Source organism: Corapipo altera, unplaced genomic scaffold (genome assembly GCF_003945725.1).
Source record: "Corapipo altera isolate COAL_440 unplaced genomic scaffold, ASM394572v1 50, whole genome shotgun sequence".
Taxonomy (NCBI): Eukaryota; Metazoa; Chordata; class Aves; order Passeriformes; family Pipridae; genus Corapipo; species Corapipo altera.
The window spans coordinates 12,365,453-12,390,138 of NW_020884889.1; the positions used below are offsets into that span (position 1 = coordinate 12,365,453).

The 24,686-nt window shown below is 39.2% G+C and overlaps 1 protein-coding gene across 2 annotated transcripts in view; it reads right to left on the reverse strand.

The window, feature by feature from the left end:
• The window catches only part of NEDD4 (neural precursor cell expressed, developmentally down-regulated 4, E3 ubiquitin protein ligase), a 53,884-nt gene extending 29,198 nt beyond the window's left edge, over nt 1-24,686 (reverse strand). The window contains exons 1-5 of one of the 2 annotated variants that reach the window (XM_027644390.1): nt 24,630-24,686; nt 13,505-13,578; nt 11,817-11,895; nt 10,631-10,669; nt 10,112-10,165 (exon numbers count right to left, since the gene is read on the reverse strand). In XM_027644390.1, coding sequence (XP_027500191.1) covers nt 10,112-10,165; nt 10,631-10,669; nt 11,817-11,895; nt 13,505-13,578; nt 24,630-24,674 — 291 coding nt within the window. In that variant the 5' untranslated portion in view covers nt 24,675-24,686. Of the gene's footprint in view, nt 1-3,895; nt 5,949-10,111; nt 10,166-10,630; nt 10,670-11,816; nt 11,896-13,504; nt 13,579-24,629 lie in introns of those variants that run through there. The other variant, XM_027644389.1, reaches the window with a different exon arrangement.

The following is a 24,686-nucleotide window of genomic DNA, read 5'->3' on the forward strand; positions in this document are numbered from 1 at the left end:
TACTACAAACTATTAAAGCACTACAGGTGATTGTTACATAAAGGATGAAAGTCGGAAATCACCTACAAATTGTTTATTATTGTGATTAACACTGTCTTCCCTTTAATGCTTTGATGGATACTTCAACTTGTAAAATTTGTCTGAGACACAACATATATACTCTTATGTGACTGAAGTCTAACATAGTTGTCACCACGATTCCTCAGGAAGATCCCACCTTCTTTTCAACCCCATCTCCCTGAGTGAACTGACAGACCATGACACAGCAATGTGCCAGAGACACAGTCCTGTAACATGATCCTTCAAGATACGCAACACTGAACAATATGAGAGTTATTAATGGTGAGGTTATTACAGCACAGCAGCATAAAGCAGTGTCAGTTTGGGCTTTGCCTTGTACTGACTCCATAATCTTTTGCTTTACCAGCCCCTTTTCCACCTCACTTCCCTGCACAGATTTGGGACACTGATACACATGCAGCCCCTTTGCTCAATATGCAAAGATGGAAATAAGCCACAGCTGTCCTTCCCTTCTCTTGGCACTTCTCCCTGCTCAGATCACTATTTTCCATAAAGGAGTTCTGCTAGGAAGGAAGCTCTCAGAGGGTGCAAGAGAGAAGACAACCTCAGGCTACTCAGTGCTAGCTTGTGGTGCAGCATTTATCAAGGGAGTCACAATCTTCCAGACACAGCTTCTGGTCCCCTCAGCATGTTCACATCAGCTGGGAAGTAAGTTAGTCAAGAGAGAAATCTTCGCACAAAGCCCCCTCAAATTCCTGTTTTACTAAATTTAAATTTAGTACAGCAAGGTTCAAATAGTATCTCCTTTTATGAATATAAAAGGCAAAGCTCCAGAATGTGGTGAAAAAAGCTCAAGAGTTCCAACTAAGGGTTTCCTTAACATGGGTCTGACAGCAGAAAAGTATTGGGTTGTTTTATACCACCTCTGAAAGTTTTGTTGCTTCAAAATGTGTATTTCAATAACTAGAGACAAAATTTGAGTAAAATTACTTGTCAACAGAAGGACAAGAACAAAATTGATTCCCTTAATTGTATAAGAAATTATTGTAAAGGCACACAGCTGCTGAAACAGATTTGCATATGCATTTACAATACTCACATTATCCAATCAGGAGTGATACTGTAGAGGAGGGAATAGCTGATGTCACCACAGATGTCAGAATGATATTGTACTTGTGGCAGAGATTAACACAGCTTTATTTTTTACAAGGTAGTTTAAGGTCTACAAGAACTGGAACTGTAGTCACTGTTCTGCCTTTCTCTGCACCTCACAGAGGTACATTTACATATGCACAATGACAAGTAACCTGTTCCCTTACTCGCTCCTATCTTCCCAATCCACACCTGGGATTGTCAAAGTGCTTTAGTTGCAGATTTATTTCTACCCTAAGCAAGAGATAGATGCACTAAAAAAAAAACCAACAAAACACATTAAAAACAGAAATATAAAGTCAAGGACAACCTTCAGTGCTGCAACCATGGAAGACTACCTCTTCCTCCTGTTTCACATAAATGAAATTCCACTCTCTGCTGCAGAACCTATTCAGTAAGTTTCCAACGAAGACCAGCAGCAGTACATGGGCCATCACCATTCCCCATTTTTCAACTTAATTAAAAATAATCCAAGGCCAGTTGTCATAGAAATGGTGTTATGATTTTTTTTTTTAAGTCAGCCTTTAACAAGCTGTTGATTATGGAAAGCAGGAAATGTGACCCAAGGTGGCTGAAGGCTGGTAGCAAGGCACGTAAGAAAAGAATGCACAGACCTTTTGGCTGCTTCAGCCTCTGGAGGCTCTGACCATAGCACTGATTTGATTTCATGCCTGCTCTGCACAGATAGCTGACATTACTAAATGCTACTCCAGTATCAGCTTGTTAAATTTGAACCCAGACTCAGCATATCAATATACTAGGCCAGACTAACTGGAGTCAAGGGAAATATTTTGGGAGTTGTTTATTTTTAAATGAGTCACAATACACCATGATAATTAACTGCACTATGCAATTAAATGACTGCCATAGAATCTGTTATGTTGGTCACAAAGACTAATAGGAAATACAATGGTATTTTCTATTTTATTCCAGGGAATTGCTGAACTGCTATAAGGTCAACTACGGGTTTTGCTTAGTTTGGTGGGGGAAGCTTTTACATTTTTTATAACATATTTTATAGGATATTAAAAAAAATGAAAAGGGCCATTTGAGGACTGAAAGGCTCCTGTACCTGTTGTTGCATAAAAGAATCTCAAACAACTGTACTGCCGTAAAACCTTCAGTGCCCAGTTTCCTGAGGTCAGAGATCTTTTTTATTTGTACGTAGACATGGCAGAAATCTAAATACTTACAAATACATGAAAAGTACAAGATAACTACAACAATTTTGGATTCAGACTCTATTTTTTTCCCTATTTTTTATTTTTAAAATTGTCTCTCTCATCTTCTAGTCAAAAGATGAAATCTTAAAGGATTCGGGAGGCTTAAAATACGCTGCCACAATAACGCAGTAAAAGTGCCATATGCTATCAAGTGTTTTAAAAAGACAAGTCTAAGATTTTGTGTCAATCCACTGTAAACATCACTCCTGGGAACCAAAACAAACTATTGTCAACCAAGTGTCCCGGGAGATTTTCTGGAAATGTCAGCTAACATGTCTAATCCTGAACTTGGATTCTATCTAAACAGAATTTATTAAAATTCACCTAGTACTAAAATATAGAATATCTTTTATATCAACTGCCATTAAACATAAGAGGCAGTGCAAGTTAATGAGAAATGTACTTGAAGTGCATGACTCAATATTTTTTTTCCCACAATATACTTTAAAAATAGTCTTACTAGTTTAGAAGAGGACTGTCATAACTATAGATCTTTGTCATAAAGCCTTTTGCTTAAACAAGTAGGTTAGCTAAATGGTAGCAGTGCCAAATCATAGAGAATGAGATCATAAAACACATTTAGTAACCACCAATTGCTGCACTTTTATCAGCATTCATAATTAAAACTAATATAATATTCAGATTATTTAAGTCTTCACAGCGTTATTTAAGCAAGTCTTAAAATCCACCTTTCATGTGGCTTATGCTTCACTAACAATATAAACTGCCTTAAGAGTTAATAGGAGCAAACACTTCTGTCATGTAGCTGGATATGAATTTCATTACAAAAAATATATATATTTAATACAAGCCTTCTAGACCCAAGTACTACAGTTTGAACAGCAATGCTGTTGGGAGAGGTATTAAGTTACAGTGTACTGCTCAGGCTGGGCTAGTGGTTGGAAGGAGGGAAAAAAAAAAAGGAGAGGAAACTCTGAAAATTCCTGTGGTTCAGGGTGTATACAGAAACAAATGGTATTTACAGTTTCTCTGCTCAAATATTACTTATCTTTAATTCTACATACAGCAAACTGTTCTGTAAAGTAAAGCCTATATGAAATAAATCTAAAACACTACAGTAATCCACTCATTTTATATGCAAACTTTAGTAATTACTACTCATTTACTGAGAAGTTGTGTGTTTAAATCTACAAAACTTAATTTCAAGTTTCAATAACTCCCACATCTAGGTAACTAGAAAAGAAATCCCTTTGAGTTCAAGTAAACAGGAAATTATTGTTTATAATGTATTAAATACAGGTGTTTCACCCTAAGACCTAATCACCTATGCTACTGTATGTATCATATTCTAAGAAACAAATCTAAACCCCAATTTTTACAGATAATACGAAAATTAACTTCATAATGGTGACAATTTGACACCAATAGGAAGTTCTGAAATCACTGCGTTTGAGTCTCAATTGCCAACTTTTATTATTTTCCAGCTAAATTTCAGCTGTAAAATTGTGTCACAGTTTCCTATAAACCAGAACACTCACCTTAAGGGGCCTCCACAAAGAAGTGCTAGACATTTCCTTTTTAGAGGTTCCATATCTTTTCTTAACACCAGTTGTTTTTCCTTCATTCCCAGGTTTGAACTGTATGTGCAACTGAGACGTCCTTGCACTGTGACACTTGTATTTAAGGCTGGTTAAGCAGCAAGAAACTTTTTGACGTGATCCTTCCAAGGAAACACTTCTTTGCAAAACATGGTGAGTTTTGCTCATCTGAACATTCGGTCTTTCTAGTTCATTTATACTTATCTGATACTCTGAATCTGTTATTGAGGGCAGACACGCAGATGTGCTACGTTCCAGTTTTAAATGAGGGTATTTTGCACCGGAGTTCAGATTTAACTCTGGACTGCAACAGCCATTAACCATTTCATTGCTCGATGCAAATGGCCTTTGACTGAGATGAACTGAAGTGCATGAGAAGCCATCAGACACCTCTTCACAAGCTGTCTGCTCAGAACCACTCAAAGTTTGACTTTTGTCCTGTAATGACGGATTCAAATAAAGTGGTCGGATGTCTCTGACTTCGCCAGAAGAGCAAACTGTTTTAGACAGTTTAAGTCCATTGACTGCTGTTGAAAGGAATCCCTTGGAAGTGGTTGGATCTTCTTTTTGTGCCAGTTCACTAGGAGAAATAATCAGTCTATGAGACGTTTGATACATGCCTCTATGTGGTAGTTGACCTGAGCTTACTGGAGAAGCTGGAGGAGTGCTGGAAGGACTCCTAGGGAAAATAACCAGTGATGAACAACGCCGCAATGGAATTTTAGATTTCTTCCTCACCGACAAAGCATCTTGGTCAAAAGTAGTGCTACTTCTACACAGAGTTTCCTGAGATGAGGTACTCCTGTAGGGGTTACATTTGTTTGCAGTGCTTCTATATGAAGAATCACCATGTACAACACTACTACAGAAAGTGCTGTCACTTGTCCAAAGGGTGCCACTGCCACTGTCACTGATGACACTGTTACTATAGGAACCTCCATCACTTGTGGTACTTGCACATGACCCATAGTCACTGCCAGCACTGCTGAAGGATCCACTGTCACTTGCTGCAATACTGCTGAGGCTGCCTTTGCACAGAGCAGCACTGCTCAGGAGGCTGTCATTAGATCGATGATCGACCACGATTCGAGCACAATTCCCTTCATTATCAATTCCAATGAATGGAGCGTCTTCTCCAGCAGCTAAGGCATCACCAAACCGAGAACAGCCACTGTGCTTTCTAGACTGCAGGGAAATGTGCAGTGAACTGCTCTTTTTTATTTGCAATGAAGAAACAGTTGGTTTTTTCTCCTGATTAATGACTTGTTGCACTACAGGTGCATAAGCAACTCGCCTGGGAGTCAGCTTCACTTGGGTAACATTAGGTGCAGAATTCTGCGATTTTTTGAAGTATATACAACTATTACTGTCCAAAACATCTTCAGAGGTTTCTGATAATGGATCTGTGTTGCTTCTTTGGGTAGCAAAATGCAATCTTAACCGCCGTGCCATTTGTTCTTATTTCCACGCATGTTAGCAAACGAAAACCACAAAGATCCTTCAGCAGAAAGGCTACAGCCAGCTGCACGGAACCCAGAGCTAGTACATCCCAACAGTAAAAGCTCATAAAAGTTGCAGTCTTTGTCCTAATTTCTACAAGATACTAGCATTTAAAAAAAAAAAAAAAAAGTACCTCTTGAAATGTCAGCCATTCCTTGAACTGCAGTTTCTGGAGCGTCGTTGATTGCTGGCAGTCAGAGAGCACTCATTTAAAAAGCACTTACGTTCCAGCGACCTCAGCTGCGACACACTGACAAACACCACCGACCTTCTCTCAATTAAACCTTCTGTAATTTGCATAAATGAACACAAATAATAAGCTTCCAGAACTTCCAAGTTTAAAACAGCAACGCCTGCCGCGGCTGCATGAGCTGAGTCAATGTGTCCGTACTTTCCTAGCAGCGTATGACTACTAATATTTTTACCCATAGGTTTAGAATTACAGGAAGTTGGTAGGAATGAAGTCCCATATAATTGAGTATCAAGTCCAGGATTGAATTTCCAAATAGTAACCATGCTAGCAAACTGCTGAAGTCTGAATTATGCATAAACCAGCAAAATAAGCCTCCTCCTCCCCTTAAGAAAAAGTTTTTCTGCACTCTTTAAATAACACCCGAAAGGAATCTGGCATTATCTCACAATCCACATGCTGCTAAGCAATCGCACTTTCTACAGATTTGCACATAGCAGAACCCTCTCCTGCCTATTAACTCATAATTTTCAATGAGGTGCAACTGAACTGGAGCAACAAAAAGTTATTTTGGTTAATAATTTGGCATTTATTTTCAGCCAACCATGTTAACCTTCTATTTCTATTTTGACCTTTTCAAACTACAGCTGTTAAAGGCAGAAAAAACCCAATTACTCCTACAAAGTGAACTACCTCATCCTGTTTGCTGGAAGCCCACAATAAGGAGACATTCATTAGAGTTCAGTTTGCAGATATATGACCGGCTACACAAACTTTAGAACACTGAGCTAAGTATGCACAGAGATAAACAGCATTACCAAACACTGTTACAGAAGAAAGTTTTTCTGTATAACTATATACAAACTTTCTCAAACATTCATAGTTAATTAGTATTTTTTAATTTTTATTTTTTATTTAAAATGATCAGCATGTCAAGAAGTTAATATGTACTGTCAACTCTGACAGAAGTAATGGGATTGAGAATTCCTACAAAATGTTTCACTGGCTCATATAACTGAAAAGGTCCTTTGCTGGCACCTAGTGGGACTTTTGAAAAAAGACAATCTCAAATCTTATTGTTGAGTGGGATTTTTTGTTGTGGGTTTTATTTTAAAAAACACAAACATTTGGCTATGAATGTACTTTTGAATGCATAAGCCACATATGATGCAGCACTGAACATGACTGCACTGACATGAAATTACTTAGTGCTGCTGAAAAAGTACAAACAGAAGAGAACAGTAGGCCATTTATACTTTTATAGGTCATACTACTTGGAGTTTTTTCTGCTTCATATTTATTTAACCTTTACTGTATTTTAAGCTAGAAGGCAGTAAAATTAACATTTATACCTCCTTCTCAAAAAAGAGCCAAGAATCAAATTCACAGTACCTTGTTTGCAAGCAACAAATTTGTTTTCTAATTATACTCCAGGGCTTACTTAACCTCCGTTACCTGAATTCCATTATTAGAATGCAGTAATAAATGAATACTGGCTTATTCATAAAAAGCCAACAAATACAACACTTCATTTATTTCATTATGCTTAACCAACAGGACTACTTCTAATATTATAGTTTGGTGGCGGACTGGGATGGGGAGAGAAGAGGAAAGGAAAAAACCATAAAAGATTCTTTTGATCAGTTTCAAAAAGTTACATTTGAACCTCAAGTAATATATTTAAACAAACAAACAAAAAAACCCCACAAAAAACAGCAAGAAGCCACCCTAAGATACGTGACTGAAGAGTAAAAAGTGCATTTCTTAAGGCTCCTTTTCTCCCCAACAACTAATGTACAGGTATAGCCAGCCAACTACAGCTTCCTTTGGCAACATAAAATGACATTTAAAATGCAAAACTCAATCTCACTGAATTAGAGTTGACATAAAAATAAAATTAAAATCTTTTTTTTCTTTTTAAAATACCAATAATTCCACTCAAATCTTCTTCAGTATCAGTAACAGATTGAGGCACTTTGTTTGCAATACATATAGTTGTGACAAGTTACTGCAAGACAGAAAGAGAGAGCAAAAAGTCATCTAGTCCCTTCAGTGATTTATCTCCTAAGTGATCTCACTGTCCTTCTTGACAGATTTTTCTAATGTGTTTTTCAAAACAACCATAATTAAAGACTCCACAAACTGCTCAAGCCCTTTATTCCACTAAGGGTTTGCAACAAGTCAGAAGAACAAACTAGATTTAGTGCTCCCTTACCAAATCCAAGACAAGTGATCTTTGAGAAGTTTTAAAGCTATTACAGAAAGCTTTTAAAACTCTGACTGTTGGTGATATAACCAATGTAGCAAGACTTAGAATTTAAGCCAAACACTGAAGAAAAGTTTTGAGGCTGGCTTTCAAGAAAACAACATTTCTTGAAAACAAAAAGCAGAGATTTCAAGCTTCCACTTATCCCCAAAAGTTACAGGGAATAAAAGCAATTGGGATGAAATTTTGTAAAAAGGAGAATTATCCATTGGGAAGACAGTCTCACAAATGAGAATTATCCATTGGGAAAACAGTCTCACAAATGTAAGAATATTTCAGTTTTATCAGCCTGATCACATCTAGAGTTTAAACAGTCATCCAACAGGTAGATGAAAGAACATTGAGGCCCACTAAAATAATGAAAAACTAAACAAATTTTGATCATAGATGATTGGCAAGGTACCTGTGATTTTTGACATGTGAGAATGAATTAATAGAAGTGGGGGAGCTTGTCAGTGCTAAACAACAATCACAGCTATGGCAGCAATTTGTCTAACTTAAAACAGCTCAAGACATCTGGAATAAAACCACAGTGTTTCTGAGAGAAAGCTAAAGAGAAACAAGGAGATGGCCTGTTCCACTCACCAAATGAGGAGAGGGAAATGATGAAAAATATAGGGCATTTTACTGTAGAACTATACAGTGACTGATGAGGTCATGATGCTTTGACCTCTAAATACAATCATACATGGGAAACAAAGCACCATTTCCTAGTTGATGCCAAAAAAATGTTTACTTGCTTCTTCTCCCATAAGGAAAACAGTCAAACAACTTATCTACTCTAGATTAGAGAAAGAATGCAAAGGAGTTCTCTTGGTGGAAACCACAAAGTAAACAGTGCCCTTCTTCCAAAAAAAAGGGGGAATCTGGTTTTCTAATCATGCCTTGTGGCTTCCAGGCAGTGGCAGTAATGTTCCAGTGAGGTGTCCCAATGGACAAAGCACTTGGACCTCATGAAGGATACACTGCACCCCATAGCAATGTCAAGATGAAAATCTGAGCATCCTGACAAATCATATTTAATCATCTGTGTCAGCCACAAATGCTGGTGATTCCTTTTAACATTGTTTTTAAATAAATCAAAGAGACACCATATTTGAAATACTCGGGACAGGTAATACCACCAGCTAAGAAGCAAATGAGTTTGAGGACTGTGTAATGCCTACGAGCAAGAAACAAGCCTCCTCTTTCTTAAATCTAATAATTCTAGACAGTTTGTACTTATGTTTACATACATTTTCACTCTTCCCAATTTTAGCAGAGCAGCACCTCCACAAAAGATACAATGGATTACTGAACATATGCAGAAAGCTTTAGGGAAAAAAATAATGTTTTTCATGGCCAACACACTACTCAAGCACAAAGCACAAAGAGACCCTTTATAACAGCTATTCAGAATGAAACTGTGTTAGGAGTGCAAGAGCACTCAATCCCTCCTATAAGTTTCAAACTACTGTAGAAGGAAAAGGAATATATTCCAGTGAGAAGCAATGCCTGTGAAATGGATGCAAGTGTCATGATTGTACTGCTACAAGTTTAGTCATTAGCAATAAAACACACAGATAGAAGGACAGGTAAGTAGACACCTTCACACATAAAATGAGAGCTTGGTCAGAGGAGGAATTTGGATTTTGCTGAGATAAATGCCCAAGCTATTCCTGTCTCACCAATGTCCTGCCATTCAGAGACACCTATTTACAGGATTACAATCCACTTCTTGAGTATTCCAAAGAAAATGCAGACACGTTTTCTCTTGTGCTACTCCTCACACACTGAAGAAGCTTCTCACACCATGCAGAGATACCTACATTACCAATACTGCTTTGTTTGTGGGAAAAAATAAACATCCAAAGCAGAGCTTTCAATATCACCAAAGAATTTGGCCATGCCAAGTGAACTATAACTATATAATGTATGGTATATAACTATATAATATATGGTATATAACTATACCATAACTATAAAAGAAGGATGCTCTCATGAATTAAAACACATTAGAAGTTTAGACTAATAATGTAACTGCTTCAGAACTGCACAAATTGTGGAAACATCAGATAAGTAAATGAACCAGGTCTGCCTTCAGCATTAGGTTTCACTACAAAGGCTGTTTGGTGTGGGTTTTTTATCCATGTCAAAGCCAGGTGAACTTACTTTCATTCAAGTCTTTAATGCATGGCAATATTAACACAAGAAGACCTACCAAACGGTTTTCATCAAATACTTCAAAAAGGAGTCTGTGTTTCTGAGGATTAACCTAGGAAAAAGAAGTACAGTAACAGTTAATACATATACTGAATCCCAGCATTTTTCTTCAGTAAAATCTCCACGTTTATGCAGGAGGAAAGAAACACCTGAGACCGATATTAAACAGCAAATCTACACCTTGCTGCCATTTTACTGTGTAATACATTTCTATCAGAACCAATAAACCATGACTGGCGTTATCCCAAACTCTTTCAACATTCCATGTTCAGGTTTTTAAACATCCACAGAATGAAGACCACAACATTAAGACTGAAAATGTAACATTTTTATTAGTGCAAGAGTTAACAACTTGATTCCTCAGAAAAGCAGTTTGTGAGCCTTTTAGAACATTAATTACAGACTCATTTCTGAATTAGGGAAGGTGTTCTGAAGTAGGGAGAGTAGTCAGTAGTTTTTTCTCAATGTATTATTATAATATCCAACAGGTAATAAGTCTGTAAACAAAATCACTTACTCTAAATAAGAGTTCTTCATTCCACTTTGGATTTATGGACTATGTAGGAAGGAAGAAAAAAGAAAAAAGGAAAAGAGCATTAGTTTTACTGACAATTCCACATTGTTTTGATATTTTACATGTTTTATCCCATGTAACAATCCACTTTAGAAGAAAATACAAAAGCTTTAACCTTGATATTGCAGGTAAAAGTCAGAGGAGTCTTGTGCTGTTTAATACAGTTCAGAATGGAGCCAATTTATGCAAGTACTCCCAGATTTTTCCTATGCCATAGATGCACAGAAGGTGCATGAGACAGTCGAAAAAAAGTTAATTTATGGTATGTCTCTTCAGTAATAATCACTGCCTTCTTCTCAGTCCAATACCCACATTACTTACATGCAAACATACGTTAATCCTCAGATTATGAACTCTTAGCAAATGCCAAATCTCCAACCAATATAATCTAGACAGACCAGGCACAGGTAGGTCAAACACATCAGAACCTGCTCAACTAAACACATCTTTCAACTGTTGATTATTTTTAAAAATACTAGAGCTACTTTAGCTATGATGAGAGTTTAATGTAACCATTGTCAACATGAAGGGAAAAATGCATGAGTGATCTCATTACATAAATCACAGACACTATACAAAATAACAATTTGGAAGAGTGCTTTCCCCCTCATGTATACAGATTTTCAATTTTTAGTTAATCTAAGATAAATTAGCAGTACCAAGCCTGATCTTTTTCCAGCAGGTATTCTAGAAAAACAAGTACTATCATGATTCAGGTGAATGGTGCAATTTGATACGTAAATAAAACAAACTGTGTTTGTGTTTTTAACATAAAAAAAGGATAAAAGTTGTACAGCAAGAAAGATTTTTATATCATTAAAGATCTTGGAAAATCAGAACAATCCAGTATTTCCATTAACAATGTAGCTTTGAATCAGTACTCACCTTATATTACTTAGTTTTTCCTCTACCTTTCAACAAATTTATTAAGGAGAAAATACCACAACAATGCCACGAACAGAGAAACAGAGCAGGTCATGGAACACTTCTTTCCCTATGTCCATTCCCTCGAATGACATATTAATTCTCATATTTCCTGTGGTGTTAATTTTTTGAGTGTGATTTAAAAAAAACCAAACAACACAATATCACAAAACCCAAACCCCCCACACCCACAAAAATAACTAACCTTTCTAATAGTTTTTGTCTGAACACTGGTAAGGACTCCATTCCCTGGTTCATACGCTGTCACCTTCACATATGGGTCACTGGGAAGGGGGAGAAAGAAAAAAAGATAAGCATGGTGCTGTATGTCCTTTTAGGTCAGTATTATTAGCAGTCAAGTTTTAAAAGGTTTAAATTAATAGAAGCTATGAAACTGGGAGTTACAATTACTTTATGAACACCACACGCATTGAAATAATTACAATTATTTCCTGAACAGTTTTAGAGATAAAACTAATCAAAACACTGTTACTGCTTATAACTATATCAGCTATGCCATTTTATATTCTATATATCCCTATAATTTGATTCTCTGTCCTCTTTCACAGTTATTTCAGGAGAACAGATTTAATAAGTTTTTTCGCATTTCAATAAGACATGCATGAAAAAAATCAGTTGTGATTGAAAAAGCTTGAAGTATTAAATATCTTGGTTTTAACACTTTAGAACACCTGGAATTTGAGGTACTTCCTTGAACATGCAGTATTTTTATTAAATGTTCTATCAGTTTCACAGTGGTTTTCTGTTACAGAAGATGTCCTAATACGATTGCTTAAATGTCCCATTGCCTTTTCCTTTCCTGTGGTACAAAAAAACCAATAGATTATATGAATATCTACTTTTCATAAACAGAGTTAAGCCATAATTGCTCAAACAGACTAGTAACAAAAGGTGACCAAACTGTCTGCCATACAGCAAAAGAGCTGTATGGTTTTCACAGATTGAAGTTATGATGAGAAGACCTGACCTATTTTTGTTTGAAGTAAAAAAAAAGAAAAAAAAAAGAAAAATTGCACATGAACAAAAAAAATTGGAGAGAGACTGTCTGGCTTTGAGGAAAATATGAATATCAGAAGAGAATTTTTTCTAATGCTAAACTGCTGTCACACGTAGTAATTTTGTTAGTGCTAAAATAACAACATTCCTGCACACAGGCCAAAGCAGGGACAGAACTAGTACTAAACCCATCAGTACTTCTCCAGACCCTCCGTACAGGGGCCAGAAGCAAAAGTGGCTTTAGTACAAACTGCATTTTCCCACTTGCCAACTCTAAAAGATCAAGCATTTCAGCTCCCAGTTCAGAAGCCTGATCTTTCCTTTGCTAAATGTTAACCCCCTTTGATTGTTTCTTTTCTTATATGGATTAACTTTTTAACCAGTACATATCCAGAACCTGCAGTCAGTCCTGAGTCTACCACATCTCTAGAACTGGTGGATGCTGTTCCTCTGCACATAAATTGAGTTGAAACAGTCCTGTTGCTGCCAGTGTTTAGTGTTGTGTTCATTCCAAGTCTTTAAAACACAGCTGAGAAAATTTTGACTATAAACTCGTGTTATTTTAGCTGCAGTTCACATGAAGTAAAATACATACATGGATCCATCCTCCATGGCAAAACTGTTTTACCATGCAGAGAATGAAACATTCCCACACTTTGTTTTGCCAATGCATAAGACCTGTCCAAACGACTCTTGGACAAGAAAACTGGTATCTTCATGTTTAAATAATCTCCAATAATTTTATAAAGTTACCAGTTAAAACAGTTCTGATTTTTTTTTTTTAAGAGGCACAGCAGGATTTACTAAGAACTAAAAAGCAGTAGAAAGCAAATAAAGAAGCAGCTGTCCCTTAATACATTAACAAGATAATCTTACCTGGCTCCTAAGAGATCCTTCTTGGCCAGGCCAATGCCAGCTATAACCTTCACTCTGACGATTCGTGTGTTCTCCTTAAACACAAAGCAACATATTCAAGCTGCATTCAGATTAATTTTTCAGATCTATTTTTAATTTATAAAGCTAAAAGCAACTATTGGCATAATTTTGAATTTGCTTTGAAAACTATAGACTAAGTAATGCAGTTACTTTGTCTGATAGAAACAGCTCTATCTGTAGCAAATTTAGTCTGATCACCATCATATCCACACCCGATAGTAGACACAGAATTCAAAAACATGTCAGTACAGTAGGGCTTTGGGTTTTTTAAATAATTTAGCTTCTTGGCATTCTATAGGAGTGGGCTTTTGTTTTGAGTTAAAATCCCACAGGACAGCTGACCTAGCAAAGAGCTGATCCTGCCAGCCTTCTTTCCCAAACTCCCAATTGTTCCAGCAGTGGCAGCCATTCCTTTCCCCAGGGAGCCCTGCAATGCCCTTGGGCTGGATGCAGCATTCACACACTGCAGGGCACACCCGGGGCAGTGGTAAGGACAAGCTGCTGTTGCCAAAGCCAGAGAGTCCAGCAACTTCCACTGCTCCAGGTGCCAACAGGAACTCGACCACTTGGGAACAATTTCCATGAGCAGCTCCCATGTTTCTCAGCTGGCAATTCTTACCTGTCCTTTCTACAGAGTAAGCAAAGACCTTTGTGAGAACACACTCTGAACAGCCTAACAGCTTTTGGTGCATGACCTATGGGACTGCAAGGAACAGGCTGCCATTTACACCCCACCAACCAGTCACACCAGTGGCACTAAGCACTCACACAAATACCCAGGGACCAAGCAAGTTTGCACCTAATGGTATCTTAGCATCCATCAGAGAGTGGGAAATAGACTCTGACAATATTTATTTCCTGGGCAGAATGAAAAGGGTATTGAATTTATCAGATTAATAAAGAAATAAAGAACTCTGGCAGAAAAAAGGCATGAATAAAGAATTCTTGCATCTATTTTTAACACCACAGAGAGGTCACACTCAAAATATCAGGATTTCTAATACGACCTGTCAGTAGGGTATGAGATTTTTAAGGAACCAAAGAGTATTTCAATTACACATCATAGAAATTAGCCTCACAGGAGTGAGATAAGTGATTGCACTCCTCCTGTTAATTAATACAGCTGTACAGTCCTCCATGGCTCATCAGATAAGATACTGAATTCGGGGGGAGGGGAGGGAATCCCAACAGCTGTGACCATGTCAAAGGAAGAAGACAAATGAGCACTGTTTCTCTGAAAAGCAAAAAGCTTCCCAGATGAAGGGCTGTTTGTAGGCCATGGAGAGCCAGAGGCACTTGTGAGGAAAGCTGATCCAGTCTGGGTGGTTAAGGAGTTAAATAGATACCAAGAGCAATGGCTGAAGCAGCAGATGTTGCCCCTGGGGCCTTCCTGAATTCCACACACTACTGAAAGTCCTTTCTAAAGGAGACTCCTAGGAAGCACTAAGGATGCTTTATCTCTGGTCTCCTATTCAACCACAAGGCTGGATTCCCTAACCAATCCCAAGTGGAGTGGTTCTTAAACTAATGGAGGGAACTGCATGCTAATCCTGAGGCAGAAACTACTGGGTAACAACATAAAACTGAAAACAGACCACTAAATTGAAATAAAATAATAAAAAAGTAAGCAAGTTTCTCCCACCCTCTTTAGTTGGAGGTGATTTCCTGGGAACTGAGATGAACATCTACAATGTCCACTTACTAACAAAATAATCAATTGTCCAAGACAATTCCAGCCAAATCACAAGTCTGTCTTCTCCCTTCACCTCAAAGAACATTGTCTCCTGCTAGAAAATCTAACATTTCAGAAAAGAAAGACCTAACAACCAACCTCACCCAGCACTGACCACTAATACATGGCCTAAGCTTTCAAAATTCTTAGTCATGATCAGGCTTTTAAGGTGCATAACATTATCAGTGTGTTTTATGACAGTAATAGAACTGACCAGATTTAAGAAAAAATAAGTAAAAATCTATGCTGGTATCGAATTAAAAAGAGCCATTTGTTAATATATCACAAATATCCTAAGATATCCATCCTTGTCTTGCATATAAAACAATGCCCAATTCATCTTCTATCAATCACTTGGCTTCAATGACACCAACATCAGTGAGTTTCTGAGCGGGTTCAAGTGAAGAGCCCCCATGTGCCTTTCTGCTCTCCCTGAGCACCTCTGCACTTCACTGGGTGCACCACCACCCTCTCCCAACAGGAGGAGGGTCCTCAGTCACAGCCCACAGGGCCCAACTGGCAGAAAGCAGTTGGACAAACAATCCCACCTTTTCCTTCTCAGAAAAAGACCAAGAGCAGATGCTGATGTAGGACACACAGCCCTGAAAGACAAACAGCTCTTCTTGCACCTGCATTTAGTTGTTCAGACCACGAGATTTGCTCTGTTATTAAAGCATGAGAAAAACAAAGACAATTAGATGCTTTTGGGCACAGGCATCCCAGAGTCAGGTTTAATAAGGCATCAATGTAATCCACACAGGGGAGATCCCAAAAATAGCATCCATACTCCTGAGATTTTAAAGTTGGCTTAATCACATGGTTTATTTACTTGTATCACATTAGAGATATGAAAGCTATTTTATAAAAAGACAAATTGCTCTGTACATTGCCTCAGGAAACTGGAAGCCAAAAAGCCAGTGCTGGCATGCTGAAGGTTGATTTAAACATGCCTTACTGAAAGCAAGGCTGTTATTTATTTGGGGTCAGTGCCAAACTAGGACAGCTACAGGATTTTAGTTAGCCCAGCAGAACAACTAAGCAAGCCAACATCCACATATGAGCTGCCTTGTAGAAACACCCTTCTAGATTAACAAAAACAGTTTAAAAAAATTCCTGAATTGTTCACAACAATCTTTCCTACAGCTCTCCTGTTTTCACTTTCACTTTTTAGACTAACTGCTCTCACTGTCAAAAGCCACCTCACACCTTTTTGTATTTTTCAAACTGACAGGTGATACTGAGGGATCCACTTCTTCCTCTTCTAAGCTATGGAGACTAGAAACTTCAGGAAAAAACCCCACGCTAACGTGAAAGGGCAATACATAATCCCAGGAGATGAGGTCCCCCATTCCCTGGTCACAGCAGTGTCTAAGGCACATCAGGATAAATCCAGACAGTTCGATCCAAACGCAGAAGTGCCTGACAGTGGAAGGACCCACAGTGCTGTGACCTCGTACATCCTGAAGAGGCAGAGTCCTGCCGACAGGACACCGGGCTGTGCTGTGACCAGCTGACCTTTCCTCCCCACTCGCTGAAGACAGGCAGGATTGCTGAGCAACTGCTGCCCCAGTTCAACAAAGCTGCCCCAAACACACTGATCTCGGAAAGAAACGAACAGCAAAAGAGCTCCAGGACTGTTTGAAGCTCTTTACATGCAGACACAAAGCAGGTCATGCAAACTCCACAGGGAGATAAAGCATCAGATACTTGATTCTGGCACCCATAGGGAATAGATTCAAAATGAAAAATTTATTGTTTCAAAGGCAATTTTGAACCTTTTCCTCTTCATTCACCCTGCTCAGGAGATCCTTATTTGCCTCCTTCGTAGCCACACATACAATAAATTCTGGATCAGTAACTCCTGGAGATCCACAGGCAGCTGCAACACGAGTGGTTTTGTGGTCAAAAAAATACACAGGCTACAGCCTGTACCTCTTCTACTCTTCCAGATTGACTGTAGACATCCTCCAGCTCCCCTTGCTACTCCTTTACACCACTGCTGTGCTCCCAGTGGTTCTGGTGACATAGGAGGGGACAGGCACCTAGCCAGTAACCAAGAACACACTCACTATCTATGTCCAGCAGCGCTGCAGCTTTTCTAAGAAACTGCTCTCTCAGCCCAGTTTATCTCCCCAAGAGTCTCTTCCTGGATATAAATGCCTACCCACGCTTTTGCAGTCCTGACATTAAGTTGAAGGGGTCAATTTGAACTAGTTCCATCTGTACAGGCAGGGAGATGGAGCATTTCCCTGCTGCTCTGCAAACACGGGGATTCTCCCAGGTTTAGTGCCCCAGTGCCCAGCTGCCCTGTGACACAGACGGGCACACACAGCCCATCAAAGGCAGCAGCTCTGGGCACAGAATTGTTCTGGGATTGTTTTTATAGACGGAACAAAGACATTCAGCTTCTTTTGACAACTTCTGACTGCCAGCCACTCCGGAGGCTGGAAGCAAAAACAAACAAACAAAAGAACACAATAATGTTACAACTGAGCTGTTAAGCTGCTCCCTCCGAGAATACAAGTAACCCAATATAAACCAGGTAAAAACAGTGTGCAAAAAAAGAAATATTTCCTAAAACTGCTGAATCTGCCAGAGAGTGGCTGCACACAATGTTTATATCAGTTAGTCTGCTCCCAATAAATTCGAGCTTCAATTGTTTGTAGGGGTTATGTAATGTTTTAAAGTTAAGGGGTGGGGGAATAAGGCTGTGACGTGTTACAGAGACTGAACTATCCAAAACTTCTTGGTCTAATTAAGTCAGACAAAACATCCTTTACAGAGCTGAGTCAGCAAGATAGTTATCTTATTATCAACTTCCAGGTTTTATCGTTATTCTATTGTTAATCATATTAGTATATTGTAACAGTACACATTCAAGATGAACTGGTCAAAATAGCTGGGACTGCTAAAATATGCCATTTTCATAATCTCTACTAATTTAGTTACTAACAGATACCATGTTACAAGATGATGAAATAGGTTTCTGAGCCAGTATGTAGACAATCAATAACTTAAAGCTGTAAAGGCAATGCTTGCCAGCTTGTGACTCTGTGAACTGATCATAAAACAGAAATCCTTTTTATGTATGCCTATTAAAACAGTTTAAAACGTGTTCTCAGAACAGCAAAGCAAGCCTCAAACTAATAAAGTGGCACTTCCAGAAGTGGATAGTGTTTCATTTCCACAAAAGTCACTATGAATCTACCTATATTCAATGAATATATATTAAGGTTAGAAGTTCTTGACCTGTTCATTTTAGGCAAGAAAACAGCACCTGGAAAGAAATTTCAAGCTTATAAGGAGTTTAAAACTTGCTCACAACTTAGACCTTGCCTGGGCTACAGCCCTTTGCAGTCAATAATTACAAAGGAGAACTATTAGCACTGTCCATTCTCACCCCCATTCCTTCCAAACTCACATGGCAAGAAAATAACACTAATGACAACTGGGAGAAAAACTCCTGCTTTAGTGACAGACGTCCAAGACAGAGCAGAAGACAGAAAAAAAGGCATAAGCAGGAAAAAAGGGTGAGAAAGAAGGCACAAATTAAGAAATGGTGACATGTTGACGACCACAGCACAAGATACTGGACAAGCAAGTGTGATCCTCCTCTGCACCCCCACAGGCAGGCTCTGGTCTGCGAGGGTGCACAGGCAGGTACAGACACCCATGTGTGCAACCTGGAACTGATGCAAACGATCAAATATTTCCTACACAAACTAAATGTGATAAGACTCACTACAAGATTACAACAAAGAGCTGTGATTTGTCACCTTACATGTTTAAGCTGATGCCTACACCTGAGTCAGGGGAGGGTGAGAAAAGCCCGAAGTTTTTCATGTTGTGCATCACAATGCTACAGGTTTACATCAGCAGGAGGCATTTACCTTTGCCAGCAACTCATATCTGCAACATCCAACAATTCAAATAGGAACATACTGCACTTCCAACTCTTCTCCTTCATTTTAAGCAGTAAGACAAAACACATAACATACTATGATCTAACTTGGTGGCTAGAAAGGCTCTCTCTGATGTTACTGTAGACACTTCAAGTCCAAACACCTTTACAGGAGCTTCCAGCAAGTTGCAATCCATTTCTGAGGTTGAACTATGATTCTTGACACACCTCAGTCAGCAGCAGGTGACTGATTAGGGTCAGATGAACAACTACCACACAGAAAAAGCAGCTTAACATGTAAGACAGATAAATTAAAGTAATTGTTAGTAATAAAAGAGAAAGCTTTTATTTAGTGGAAGGGTTATTCAGAGTACAGATTTGATTAGTATTGAAAAATTAATTTTATTGGTTTTCTTATTTTAATATTTGGTTCTAGTTTTGGCTTCAGTTTTTCAATTTCATTTTTTGAAACGACTCACACAGGATGTAAGGAAACACTAAGACCAGGATGGTTAATCTAATGTGAAACATAAAATGGCAGTATCTCCTGGACTACTAGAGAGCTTTTTTTTGAGGAAGCCAATATAAAAATGACTGAGTACTCTAACAGAGAACACTTGGTTGTAAACAATTCCTCTAGGCAATAACATCCTGATATTCTTTTGTTCCAGTTAGATAGGTCAAGAATCAAGTACCACTAAAGTCAAGAAAAAAGCATCAAAGCTTATTACAATGATAAAACAGTACAGCAGCATCACCTTTTAAGATTCAGGGAGCATCAGGAACCATATATTAAGGCTTTCTTAAGCTTCATATCATGCCTGCATATAGTTCTCATTTGAAAGAAAGCATTTCCCCCAGAATGGGAAGCCTTAGCTGGAAAAAAGTAATTCCTGCAATACTCAGACCTTGCAAGTGAGGCAGACATATATGTTAGGGTACATCTAAATGATAATAAATCTTTTTCAGCATCATCAATTCAGTTTACCAGGAGAAGGAAAACAGGAAGGAGACTTTGCTGTCTTGACCACTGCTTCACAACCCAGCGAGCACTCTCTTCCCTCTACAGTTTTGTGTCCATAAATAAGAAAGTCTCATCCTTCAAGAAATGCTGGCTGTTACTACAGGTTGTGTTTAACACCTGCATTTGATGGCAAATTAAGGAAAAGATTCAAGAAGACAGAAGTTCACTAATGCAGTTACTCATTTGTCAACAGAATTAAAAAAACACAAACAACAAAAAGCAACACAACAAATAAAACCCAACCAACCACCAAGCAATTTTTCAACATGTGCAACCCAATATCCATAACACTCCCACTTAGTGTTTGTTAGTTCAGTGTGAAAGAAAGGCTTTAAAAAAACACAAAGCAGACCCAGGTACATAAAACAGCTTCTGGAAACCACCAGATCTACACAAATTATATTGCTGTTCAAAAAAACCCAACCACACACCAACCAAACCCAAAAGAAACACAGAAAACCTCTCAAGACCTCAAGCCAGCAAGCATCACTATTTCTACAAGTGTCTTCACTAATCAAGGCACACTGGATTCCAGAACACGCCTTGCAATGGTAAAGTCCTTCACAGCCTAGAAAAAATGGAGAGCATTTCTGAAGCACAGAGTTGTGCATGTCTGTGGTTCTCAGTTTGAGTGTCTGTACAAGAACAGTCACAGGGAACAGACACCTCGTGCAGAGGTGCTGGGGACACCGTGGGCTTTGAACAGAACAGAAGCACTGGGCTGCCTCAGGGTCAGGCACAAACAAGCCAAACAAAACTACTGTTTTTGTCAGAAGCAAACCAGAGGAAGACTAGCCCATGCCAGTCTCTGAAGTAATATTTGAAAGATTTCTGATCATCAGTATCACCTCCAAGACAGCATCATGAGAAGGGCTGGGGGGTAAGGTGTGCAGAAGTAGAGAAGACAAACCATATATCTCAGACATTCAATTCACCAGGTAAAAGCTAAATAACCATAAACAACCTACTCCAGTAGTAGATCCTAAAGGAATATAAAAATATATCTAAAGCTTTCCAGAATGAAATACCATATGTTTATGAGAAATCCTATGCGACCTGTTGCAAACAAGAACACTTGTTCTACACAGGACAGCTCTCAAGTGACTGAGAAAGCTGAAGTGGAAAATGTATTCAAGTGGGAAGTGTATTTTTGCCTGTGAGAAGTTTCCATTTCTGGTTTGATGCCTGAAACCGATTAAACATAATAGACACAACAGGTCTGAAAAGCTATCTAATATGGAATGTTATTTAGGCAACATTAAAAGAGCTAAGCAAAATAAGAAGCTCTTAATTCAGGCTGGGAGTGTAAGAACTCTGATATATAGAATTTTTTAAATTAAATTGATTATCAAATACACGTATAAAGCAGTGTCATTCTACAGAATGCCATTCCACAGTGCAAGCAGGTATTCTAATAGAAAACAGAAATAAACACCAAACAACTCTTTAGCAGTTATATTTTTAACATGGCAAACCACTCAAAAAACATAATTCCTTCTGTAAGCAAGGAAATAATTGTGCATTAGCTGAGATATCAACAACTCTTCCTTCAGTCTTTGAAAGATCATTCCACAATTACTGCTGGAAAATGCCACATTTAGTATTGCAGTCAACAGCCACAAAAACACAGTAAGTGGAAGTGAATTCTTCATTAGGAAATGCTTGATTGACGTGCTTAATCTACAGAAATCCAAGTCTTAACAACCTGAAAGTTTTGTATGAGGAAGCCCTAAACAAAACCCTGTAGGTACACACACTCCACCTCAGCAAGGACATCTAAAAGCATCAGCAAAGAGCACTGTGAGAGAAGTCTGACCTGGAGGTGGGAAGAACACTTTATGGCACTTCTTTCCACTCTAACAGAGGTTATAAGAGGATAAAAAGTAACTTGTTTTTCATATTATTAGAGATTTTTATTTTTCTATTGCTAAGCCCCTGCTCTGAATACAGAACTATCAGTTTTTCCCCATTGACCTTACTAGTGCTCATGATTTCAATACTCACCTAAGCCATAAAAAGTCCTATGGGTGACACAAGGATACTTTTACAAAAGAAAAACAGAATAAGAGAAATTAAGGACAACTGCATCTGCTTGATTCAGGCACTGCAACTCAGATACCTACATACAGCACACACAATAATCCACTGTATACAGAATAACCTCAATTACAGGTTCCTTTTTATCCCAGCTTCTTTTTCTTTGTATCAGAAACATCAGATTAGCAATCCTTTATTAAGTCCAAGTGATTAATACACCATTAACCAAGTGATCTGTCATAAATGCCTAACTCTCATGGTGGTGGGGGAATCCACACTCTAATACTGCATTCAACTGTCTCAACAATTACACCAACTTCTCCTCACCAGGGTTATTTTATTAACCATTTATTTATAATTATTATATTTACCACATGATCATACTCAAAAGCTGCAACAAGTAAAATGGTTCTGCAGATAACATCGCCTTTTTTTTTAACCAGACAATTTTAATTCATACCCCAAGTAAATCCCTCTTGGAGAACAGCCCCGGAGCAGCCCTGGGAAGCAGCAGTGTGCAGACATAAACTATAACAAGCCTGCAAAACAAGGCGGGGGATGGAGAACTCCTCGATGATACCCTCAGTATGACTTGGGTTTCTGACTGTGCAAACACACAATCACAACCAACACAATCTTCCAGATTTAAACTCTCAGAAGACAGAAAAAGACCATGTAGAAAGGGAGAACTCTTGTTTTCCATTCTAGTACCCTTAGGCAAAAGCAGCTGGCAGAGCAATTCTCCTATAACCCTAAGATCATTTGTTTTGCCATTTGTGCGTGCAGAATCTCACATGAAAACTATGAAGCTCTTTACATGTGCATCAGTAAGTACCACTGAATATTAAAGTCTCTGATCACAAACAAGCTGCATTTTTTCACATTTGTAACTTGGAAAGGTTTGGCTAGGCTTTTGAATTACAGAAAAAGTTGGATCTGATAGATTTATTACATGCTCAAACTTCCTCTCCCTTCCCCTAGCTGTTCCAAACGAACATATTTATGCTCAAAAGGATAGAGGGAATATCAGAATTGTTCCATTTTAAGCAGATTTCAGAATATTTTCCCCATAGCAAGAGAGGCTAAGAAGCAGCTAAACTGAACAAAGCTTAATAAAGTTAAAATAGAGAGCCTAAGGCATGGAATGTTTTAGTCCAGCTACACAGTCTCAAAAAGTTACTAGCAAATGAAAACAGGATCTTGCAATAGGAAGTGTTATGCAACCCTTGAAGCATTCAGTGCTTATTTTCTACTAGAAATCCTATGTAATTCAAGTATTAGGATGAAGAAAAAAATAATTTAAGAGCCTTTTAGTTACTTCTCCAGAAGTGAAGCACAACTTGAGAAAAAAAGCCATGCTAACAGACCAGGAATACCATTTCAGAGCTTTAACAAACTGAATTCCTGTTAAGGCAACAAGTGTGCATTGACACAGAGATAATCACTGCCTGAACACAAAAAAGAGCTGATCAAAGACAGTCTTGGTAAAATACCCTGTTGGCTCAAAGACAATATTACTGACATTTCACACAGGTCACCAAACACCTTTCAGACAGAGACAGATTTTAGTCTTCCTGCACCTGCAATTAAAAAAGTGGGTTTCTTTCTTCTTGATTAAGTTAACTATTCCATAACATCCTGCCCTATGCACAAGCCACAGTTAAGATGCAAAATTCACATCACCTGTCTACAACATACAGCCAGTAACAGGTACCTCAGTCTCAGCCACCTAATAAAGATCCACATGCTCAGGACCTACGACCTCAGGACAGAGGCCGCCGCAGGAGTCACTTCCAGTCACCCACGGGTTTGTTGCCAAAAACTCTGAACCGCACCCAGGATTTCCCACCGCCGCTCACGGCAAAGCCGGGATGAGCCCCATCGCTCGGGCACCCAACTACATTTTGTACCGCTCCAATGCACGCAGCGCTCCTGTGACACCACCTGCCACAAAACCTCGAACAAAGCCTCGATTCTTCGCTACCGGGGAGGGCGCGGGGGGGACAAGAAATCCCGCTTGGCCCCGTCACGCGGAAGTTGGGAGCACACGCGGATCCCTCCGGCCACGGGGGAGGCTCCACAGCTCCCACCGGGAGGAGCCGGGAATGCCGGTGCTAGGCGACACGGCAGCCGCCAGCTCACCGCGCTCCCCCCTCCGGGGCGGAGGGGAACCAGCCCCGGGGCTCCGGCCCCGCCGGGACCCCTCTCACCGCCTCACCCGCTCCCCCGCCCCGCGCCGCAGCGGGCCCGCAGGAAACCCCCGCCCCGAGCGGAGACCCGCCTGGACCGGTCCCGCGGAGAAGCCGCCGCCCGCCCGCGCTCCGCGCAGAAGGGAACGGGGAGCGCTGGGGGCGGCCGGGGCCTCGCTCACCTCGTCGGCCGGCAGCCCCAGCACCTCCGCGGGAGACGCCGCCATGGCCGCGCCGCC